Genomic DNA, 9,935 nt, shown 5'->3' with positions numbered 1-9,935 from the left:
TGTTAGGAATACCCAGGTGTATTTAGGTGTGCTCAGGTGACCCTCCCCCCCCCTCAGGTGACGTACCGCGTGGTGCAGGTGTGCCCAGGTGTGTGTTAGGGACAGCCAGGTGTGCTCAGGTGTATGTTAGGGGTGCCCAGGTGTATGTTAGGGACAGCCAGGTGTGCCCAGGTGCCCCAGGTGACCCTCTCCCTGTGCCCAGGTGACGTACCGCGTGGTGCAGGGGTGCCCAGGTGTGTGTTAGGGATACCCAGGTGTGCTCAGGTGTAAGGTGTGTGTTAGGGATACCCAGGTGTGCTCAGGTGTGTGTTAGGTGTGCCCAGGTGTGCCCAGGTGACAATGTTTCTTGCCCAGGTGACGTACCGCGTGGTGCAGGTGTGCCCAGGTGTGTGTTAGGGATACCCAGGTGTGCCCAGGTGTAGGTTAGGGACAGCCAGGTGTGCCCAGGTGTGCCCAGGTGTGCCCAGGTGCCCCAGGTGACCCTGTCCCCCCCTGCACCTGGGCACACCTGGGGGCACCTGGGGAGGGTTTGGGCACACCTGGGGGGCACCTGGGCACCCCTGGGGGGTGGGAACCACACCTGGGGGCAGCTGGGGGTACCTGGGAGGGGATACATGGGAAAAACTGGGTGAAATTTGGGTAGAAAATGGGTGGAAAATGGGGATTTTGGGTTACCTGGGCACACCTGGGCGCACCTGGGGGCACCTGGGAAGGGTTTGGGCACACCTGGGGGCACCTGGGGGGTGGGAACCACACCTGGGGGCACCTGGAGGGCACCTGGGGATACTGGGGGGAGGTTTGGGGACACCTGGGCACACCTGGGGGAGGTTTGGGCACACCTGGAGGGCACCTGGGCACACCTGAGGGGATCCTGGGGATACCTGGGGGGGAGCTGGGCACACCTGGGGGCACTTGGAGATACCTGGGCACACCTGGGGGGATCCTGGAGATACCTGGGGGAGGTTTGGGGGCACCTGGGCACACCTGGGGGTGCTGGGGACGGCACACCTGGGGGGATCCTGGAGATACCTGGGGGAGGTTTGGGGGCACCTGGGCACACCTGGGGGTGCTTGGGGACGCACCTGTGCCCACCTGTGCCCGCAGGAAGCTGGAGGGGCCGCGGGTGCCGCGGGACGAGCGACGGCGAGCGCAGCACAACGAGCCTGGGCGGCACACCTGGGCACACCTGGGCACACCTAGGGGCACCTGGGGGCACCTGGGGGGCTCCAAACTCACCTGGGCGCACCTGGGGGGCTCCAAACTCACCTGGCCTGGGTCAAAATCCCAACTTTTTCCCCATTTTTCATCCATTTTTTTCCCAATTTTCTCCAATTTTTTGTGGCTTTTCCCATTTTTTCTCCATTTTTTTCTCAATTTCCCGAATTTTTCCCATTTTTTTCCCCGGTTAATTTCCCCCCCGTTTTTCCCATTTCTCAGCCATTTTTCCCCAATTTCTCCCCCATTTTTCCCCGTTTTCCTCCCGTTTTTCCCCAATTTCTCTCTGTTTTTTCCCCGTTTTTCCCCCGTTTTTCCCTATTTTTTCCCCTTTTTCTCCATTTTTCCCCCTTTTTCCCCAATTTCTCCCCGTTTTTCCCTATTTTTCCCGATTTTCCCCCCATTTTTCCCCAATTTCTCCCCATTTTTCCCCATTTTTCCCGATTTCCCCCCGTTTTTCCCCATTTTTTCCCATTTTTCCGCACTTTTCCCCATTTTTCCCCAATTTCTCCCCGTTTTTCCCCATTTTTCATGATTTTCCCCCTATTTTTCCCCATTTTTCCCCCATTTTTCCCCAATTCCTCCTAATTTTTCCCTATTTTCTCGCCATTTTTTCCCCAATTTCTCCATTTTTTCTCCCGTTTTTTCCCGATTTCTGGGTTTTTTGCCCCAACCCGGCAGTGGAGCGGCGGCGCCGGGACAAGATCAACAACTGGATCGTGCAGCTCTCCAAGATCATCCCCGACTGCGGCGCCGACGGCGGCAAATCCGGCGCGGTGAGCGCGGCTTTGGGGCCAAAAACCGCGATTTCGGGAAAGCGGGGGAAATTGGGGGAAAAATTGGGGTTTTGGGGAAATTTGGGGATTTTTGGGGGGATTTGGAGGAGAAATTTGGGGATTTTGGGGGGGAAATTTGGGGATTTGGGGGAAAACTGGGGATTTTGCGGGGGAAATTTGGGGATTTTGGCGGGAAATTTGGGGATTTTTGGGGAAATGTTGTGATTTTGGGTGAAATTTGGGGTATTTTGGGGGGATATTTGGGGTTTTGGGGGGAAAAATTGGGATTTGGGGGGAAATTTGGGGATTTTGGGGGGAAATTTGGGGATTTTTGGGGAAATGTTGTGATTTTGGGTGAAATTTGGGGTATTTTGGGGGGATATTTGGGGTTTTGGGGGGAAAAATTGGGATTTGGGGGGAAATTTGGGGATTTTGGGGGGATTTGGGGATTTTGGGGAAAATGTGGGGGGATTTGGGGAGAAAATTGGGTATTTTTGAGGAAAATTTGGGGATTTGGGGGGAAATTTTGTGATTTTGGGGAGATTTGGGGGGAAATTTGGGGATTTTGGGGAAAAATTGGTTGATTGGGGGAACTTTGGGGATTTTGGGGTTAAAATGTGGGGATTTTGGGGGAAAATTTGGGGATTTTTTGGGGGAAACTTGGGGATTTTCAGGATCCCAGGTTAATTTTAGGCGGGTTTAAGGTAATTTTGGGGGGTCCTGGGTTAATTTTAGGTGGATTTAGGGTCATTTTGGGTGGTCCCAGGTTAATTTTGGGTGGATTTAGGGCAGTTTTGGGGGGTCCCAGGCAGATTTTGGGGTTCCCAGGTGAATTTTGGGGGGTCGCGGTTAATTTGGGGAGGGGTTTAGGGTAATTTTGGGTGGATTTAGGGTAATTTTAAGTGGATTTAGGGCAATTTTGGGTGGGTTTGGGTTAATTTTAAGTGGATTTAGGGCAATTTTGGGTGGATTTAGGGTAATTTTGGGGGGTCCCAGGCCGATTTTGGGAGCCCCAGGCAGATTTTGGGGTCCCCAGGTGAATTTCTGGGGGGTCCCGGTTAATTTGGGGAGGGGTTTAGGGTCATTTTGGGGGGTCCCGGGTTAATTTTAAATGGATTTAGGGTAATTTTGGGGTCCCCAGGTGAATTTTGGGGGGTCGCGGTTAATTTGGGGAGGGGTTTAGGGTAATTTTGGGTGGATTTAGGGCAATTTTAAGTGGATTTAGGGCAATTTTGGGTGGTCCCAGGTTAATTTTAAGTGGATTTAGGGTGATTTTGGGGTCCCCAGGTGAATTTCTGGGGGGTCGCGGTTAATTTGGGGAGGGGTCTCGCAGAGCAAGGGCGGGATCCTGTCCAAGGCCTGCGATTACGTGCGGGAGCTGCGCCAGAGCAACCAGCGCCTGCAGGAAACCTTCAAAGAGGCCGAGCGCCTGCAGATGGACAACGACCTATTGCGACAGCAGGTGCGCGCGCCCTGTCGCGACACGCCCCGCCCCAAAAAAAACCCGAAATCGCCCCAAAAAACCCCGAAATCGCCCCAAAAATCGCCGCGAAAATCGGCCCGAAATCGCGGCGGGAACGGGAGGAGCGGCATGAATGGGGAGGCCACGCCCACTGTGGGCGGGGCTTTGTCCTTATTTGGGTGCCGCGTTCCCACGGGGGTTCATTGAGAAAAATGGGGAGGGGATTTGGGGGAAATTTGGGGATTTTGGGGGAGAATTGGGAAATTTGGGGCGGGAATTTGGGGGTTTTTGGGGGAAATTGGGATTTTGAAATGGGAATTTCGGGTTTAAAAATGGGAATTTTGGGTGAAAATCGCGGGAATTTTGGGGCTAAACTCAGGGAAATTTGGGGGAAAAAAGTTAATTTGGGGAGGGGTCTCGCAGAGCAAGGGCGGGATCCTGTCCAAGGCCTGCGATTACGTGCGGGAGCTGCGCCAGAGCAACCAGCGCCTGCAGGAAACCTTCAAAGAGGCCGAGCGCCTGCAGATGGACAACGACCTATTGCGACAGCAGGTGCGCCCGCCCTGTCGCGACACGCCCCGCCCCAAAAAAAACCCGAAATCGCCCCAAAAAACCCCGAAATCGCCCCAAAAATCGCCGCGAAAATCGGCCCGAAATCGCGGCGGGAACGGGAGGAGCGGCATGAATGGGGAGGCCACGCCCACTGTGGGCGGGGCTTTGTCCTTATTTGGGTGCCGCGTTCCCACGGGGGTTCATTGAGAAAAATGGGGAGGGGATTTGGAGGGAAATTTGGGGATTTTGGGGGAGAATTGGGAAATTTGGGGCGGGAATTTGGGGGTTTTTGGGGGAAATTGGGATTTTGAGGGAAATTTGGGGATTTTGAGGGAAATTTTGGGGGGAAATTTGGGGATTTTGGGGGAATTTTAGGGATTTTGAGGGGAGAAATTTGGGCGGAATTTGAGGGATTTTTGGGGGGAATTTGGGGAATTTTAGGGGAATTTGGGATTTTGGGTGGAGAAATTTGGGGGGAAATTGGAATTTGGGGAGAAATCGGGGGGATTTGGGGTGAAAATAATGGGAATTTCGGGTTTAAAAATGGGAAATTTGGGTGAAAATCGTGGGGGAAAGGGGGTCTAAAAATGGGAATTTGGGGTGAAAATCGCAGGAATTTCGGGGCTAAACTCAGGAAAATTTGGGGGGAAAAAGGGGAATTTTGGGAAATTATGGGCGAAAATGGGGAAAATCAGGGGAAAATGGGGAAATTGGAGGAATTTTGGGTGAAAATAGTGGGAAAAGAGGGCTAAAAATGGGAATTTTGGGTGAAAATTGGGGGGGGAAATGGGGCTAAAAGTGGGGAAATTTTGGGGGGAAAAAAGGGAATTTTGGGAATTATGGGTGAACACGGGAAAAATTGGAGGAATTTTGGGTGAAAATCATGGGAAAATGGAGGGGAAAATGGGGCTAGAAATGGGAATTTTGGGTTGAAAATCGCGGGAATTTTAGGTCTACACCCAGGAAAATTTGGGGAAAAAAAGGGAATTTTGGGGAATTTTGGCTGAACACGGGAAAAATTGGAGAAAGTTGTGGGAAAAGTGGGAATTTGGGGTGAAAATCGTGGGGAAAACAGGATCTAAAAATGGGAATTTCGGGGGAAAATTGTGGGAATTTCGGGGCTAAAAATGGGAAATTTTGGGTGGAAATCATGGGAATTTCGGGTTTAAAACTGAGAAATTTGGAGTGAAAATTGAGGGGAAAATGGGGTTAAAAATGGGAATTTTGGGTGAAAATCGCGGGAATTTCGGGGCTAAAAATGGGAAATTTGGGGTGAAAATCACGGGAATTTTGGGGCTAAAAATGCGAATTTTGGGGTGAAAATCGTGGGAATTTCAGGGGAAAATCATGGGAATTTCGGGTTTAAAAATGGGAAATTTGACGTGAAAATCGTGGGGAAAAAAGGGGCTAAAAATGGGAATTTTGGGTGAAAATCGTGGGAATTTGTGGTCTAAACCCCGGAAAATTTGGGGGAAAAAAGGGGAATTTTGGGAATTATGGGTGAACACGGGAAAAATTGGAGGAATTTTGGGTGAAAATCATGGGAAAATTGAGGGGGAAAAAGGGCTAAAAATGGGAATTTGGGGTGAAAATGGTGGGGAAAAAAGGGCTAAAAATGGGAATTTTGGGGGAAAATGGTGGGAATTTCGGGGCTAAAAATGGGAAATTTGGGTGAAAATCATGGGAAAATCATGGGGGGGGAAAGGGGCTAAAAATGCGAATTTTGGGGTGAAGATCATGGGAATTTTGGGACTAAAAATGTGAATTTTGGGATGAAAATCGTGGGAATTTAGGGTGTAAACCCAGGAAAATTTGGGGGAAAAAAGGGAAATTTGAGGAATTTTGGGTGAACATGGGAAAAATTGGAGGAAAATGGGAAAATGGAAGGAATTTTGGGTGAAAATCGTGGGAGAATTGAGGGGGGAAATGGGGCTAAAAATGGGAAATTTGGGGTGAAAATCGTGGGAATTTCGGGGGAAAATCATGGGAATTTCGGGTTTAAAAATGGGAAATTGGACGTGAAAATCGTGGGGGAAAAAAGGGGCTAAAAATGGGAATTTTGGGTGAAAATCGTGGGAATTTGTGGTCTAAACCCCGGAAAATTTGGGGGAAAAAAGGGGAATTTTGGGAATTATGGGTGAACACGGGAAAAATTGGAGGAATTTTGGGTGAAAATCATGGGAAAATGGAGGGGAAAAGGGCTAAAAATGGGGAAATTGTGGGGAAAAAAATCATGAGAATTTCAGGGCTAAAAATGGGAATTTGGGGTGAAAATGGTGGGGAAAAAAGGGCTAAAAATGGGAATTTTGGGGGAAAATGGTGGGAATTTCGGGGCTAAAAATGGGAAATTTGGGTGAAAATCATGGGAAAATCATGGGGGGGGAAAGGGGCTAAAAATGCGAATTTTGGGGTGAAGATCATGGGAATTTTGGGACTAAAAATGTGAATTTTGGGATGAAAATCGTGGGAATTTAGGGTGTAAACCCAGGAAAATTTGGGGGAAAAAAGGGAAATTTGAGGAATTTTGGGTGAACATGGGAAAAATTGGAGGAAAATGGGAAAATGGAAGGAATTTTGGGTGAAAATCGTGGGAGAATTGAGGGGGGAAATGGGGCTAAAAATGGGAAATTTGGGGTGAAAATCGTGGGAATTTCGGGGGAAAATCATGGGAATTTCGGGTTTAAAAATGGGAATTTTGGGTGAAAATCGCGGGAATTTTGGGGCTAAACTCAGGGAAATTTGGGGGAAAAAAGGGGAATTTTGGGAATTATGGGTGAACACGGGAAAAATTGGAGGAATTTTGGGTGAAAATCATGGGAAAATGGAGGGGAAAAGGGCTAAAAATGGGGAAATTGTGGGGAAAAAAATCATGAGAATTTCAGGGCTAAAAATGGGAATTTGGGGTGAAAATGGTGGGGAAAAAAGGGCTAAAAATGGGAATTTTGGGGGAAAATGGTGGGAATTTCGGGGCTAAAAATGGGAAATTTGGGTGAAAATCATGGGAAAATCATGGGGGGGGAAAGGGGCTAAAAATGCGAATTTTGGGGTGAAGATCATGGGAATTTTGGGACTAAAAATGTGAATTTTGGGATGAAAATCGTGGGAATTTAGGGTGTAAACCCAGGAAAATTTGGGGGAAAAAAGGGAAATTTGAGGAATTTTGGGTGAACATGGGAAAAATTGGAGGAAAATGGGAAAATGGAAGGAATTTTGGGTGAAAATCGTGGGAGAATTGAGGGGGGAAATGGGGCTAAAAATGGGAAATTTGGGGTGAAAATCGTGGGAATTTCGGGGGAAAATCATGGGAATTTCGGGTTTAAAAATGGGAATTTTGGGTGAAAATCGCGGGAATTTTGGGGCTAAACTCAGGGAAATTTGGGGGAAAAAAGGGGAATTTTGGGAATTATGGGTGAACACGGGAAAAATTGGAGGAATTTTGGGTGAAAATCATGGGAAAATGGAGGGGAAAAGGGCTAAAAATGGGGAAATTGTGGGGAAAAAAATCATGAGAATTTCAGGGCTAAAAATGGGAATTTGGGGTGAAAATGGTGGGGAAAAAAGGGCTAAAAATGGGAATTTTGGGGGAAAATGGTGGGAATTTCGGGGCTAAAAATGGGAAATTTGGGTGAAAATCATGGGAAAATCATGGGGGGGGAAAGGGGCTAAAAATGCGAATTTTGGGGTGAAGATCATGGGAATTTTGGGACTAAAAATGTGAATTTTGGGATGAAAATCGTGGGAATTTAGGGTGTAAACCCAGGAAAATTTGGGGGAAAAAAGGGAAATTTGAGGAATTTTGGGTGAACATGGGAAAAATTGGAGGAAAATGGGAAAATGGAAGGAATTTTGGGTGAAAATCGTGGGAGAATTGAGGGGGGAAATGGGGCTAAAAATGGGAAATTTGGGGTGAAAATCGTGGGAATTTCGGGGGAAAATCATGGGAATTTCGGGTTTAAAAATGGGAATTTTGGGTGAAAATCGCGGGAATTTTGGGGCTAAACTCAGGGAAATTTGGGGGAAAAAAGGGGAATTTTGGGAATTATGGGTGAACACGGGAAAAATTGGAGGAATTTTGGGTGAAAATCATGGGAAAATGGAGGGGAAAAGGGCTAAAAATGGGGAAATTGTGGGGAAAAAAATCATGAGAATTTCAGGGCTAAAAATGGGAATTTGGGGTGAAAATGGTGGGGAAAAAAGGGCTAAAAATGGGAATTTTGGGGGAAAATGGTGGGAATTTCGGGGCTAAAAATGGGAAATTTGGGTGAAAATCATGGGAAAATCATGGGGGGGGAAAGGGGCTAAAAATGCGAATTTTGGGGTGAAGATCATGGGAATTTTGGGACTAAAAATGTGAATTTTGGGATGAAAATCGTGGGAATTTAGGGTGTAAACCCAGGAAAATTTGGGGGAAAAAAGGGAAATTTGAGGAATTTTGGGTGAACATGGGAAAAATTGGAGGAAAATGGGAAAATGGAAGGAATTTTGGGTGAAAATCGTGGGAGAATTGAGGGGGGAAATGGGGCTAAAAATGGGAAATTTGGGGTGAAAATCGTGGGAATTTCGGGGGAAAATCATGGGAATTTCGGGTTTAAAAATGGGAATTTTGGGTGAAAATCGCGGGAATTTTGGGGCTAAACTCAGGGAAATTTGGGGGAAAAAAGGGGAATTTTGGGAATTATGGGTGAACACGGGAAAAATTGGAGGAATTTTGGGTGAAAATCATGGGAAAATGGAGGGGAAAAGGATGGGGGAAACAGGGAAAAATGGGGGAAAATGGGGAAAATGGGGGAGGAAATGGGAAATTTGGGTGAAAATCATGGGAAAATCATGGGGGGGGAAAGGGGCTAAAAATGCGAATTTTGGGGTGAAGATCATGGGAATTTTGGGACTAAAAATGTGAATTTTGGGATGAAAATCGTGGGAATTTAGGGTGTAAACCCAGGAAAATTTGGGGGAAAAAAGGGAAATTTGAGGAATTTTGGGTGAACATGGGAAAAATTGGAGGAAAATGGGAAAATGGAAGGAATTTTGGGTGAAAATCGTGGGAGAATTGAGGGGGGAAATGGGGCTAAAAATGGGAAATTTGGGGTGAAAATCGTGGGAATTTCGGGGGAAAATCATGGGAATTTCGGGTTTAAAAATGGGAAATTGGACGTGAAAATCGTGGGGGAAAAAAGGGGCTAAAAATGGGAAATTTGGGGTGAAAATCACGGGAATTTTGGGGCTAAAAATGCGAATTTTGGGGTGAAAATCGTGGGAATTTCAGGGGAAAATCATGGGAATTTCGGGTTTAAAAATGGGAAATTTGGGGTGAAAATCGCGGGAATTTCGGGGCTAAAAATGGGAAATTTTGGGTGGAAATCATGGGAATTTCGGGTTTAAAACTGAGAAATTTGGAGTGAAAATTGAGGGGAAAATGGGGTTAAAAATGGGAATTTTGGGCAAAAATCGTGGGAATTTTGGGGCTAAACCCTGGGAAATTTGGGGGAAAAAAGGGGAATTTTGGGAATTATGGGTGAACACGGGAAAAATTGGAGGAATTTTGGGTGAAAATCATGGGAAAATGGAGGGAAAAATGGGGTTTAAAGTGGGAATTTTGGGCGAAAATGGCGGGAATTTCGGGTCCAAACCCCGGGAAATTTGGGGGGATTTCGGTGAATTTTGGGGCTTTGGCTCCGGGGCTCCCCCCGCCCCCAATTTTGGGGTTTTTTGGGGTGTTTTGGGCAGGTGGAGGAGCTGAAGAGCGAGAACGCCGTGCTGCGGGCGCAGCTGCAGCAGCGCGGCCTGGACGGGACCCCCGAGGCCGCCCCGCCCTGACCCCTCCCTCCCCCCGCCCCCAATTTTGGGGTTTTTTGGGGTGTTTTGGGCAGGTGGAGGAGCTGAAGAGCGAGAACGCCGTGCTGCGGGCGCAGCTGCAGCAGCGCGGCCTG

At 47.9% G+C, this 9,935-nt stretch overlaps 1 protein-coding gene across 1 annotated transcript; it reads left to right on the top strand.

Moving 5' to 3' along the window:
- The first annotated feature begins 339 nt into the window (after positions 1-339).
- LOC120508514 (protein max-like) lies at positions 340-9,848 on the top strand. The gene is made up of 6 exons (XM_039722193.1): positions 340-385; positions 1,026-1,162; positions 1,896-1,991; positions 3,325-3,606; positions 3,853-4,005; positions 9,733-9,848. The coding sequence occupies exons 1-6, from the start codon at positions 340-342 to the stop codon at positions 9,820-9,822; spliced, it is 804 nt and encodes a 267-aa protein (XP_039578127.1). The 3' UTR covers positions 9,823-9,848.
- The last annotated feature ends 87 nt before the right edge of the window (positions 9,849-9,935 follow it).

Source organism: Passer montanus, unplaced genomic scaffold (assembly GCF_014805655.1).
Source record: "Passer montanus isolate IOZ18808 unplaced genomic scaffold, ASM1480565v1 scaffold471, whole genome shotgun sequence".
Taxonomy (NCBI): domain Eukaryota; kingdom Metazoa; phylum Chordata; class Aves; order Passeriformes; family Passeridae; genus Passer; species Passer montanus.
This window is presented reverse-complemented; position numbering and strand designations above follow the sequence as displayed.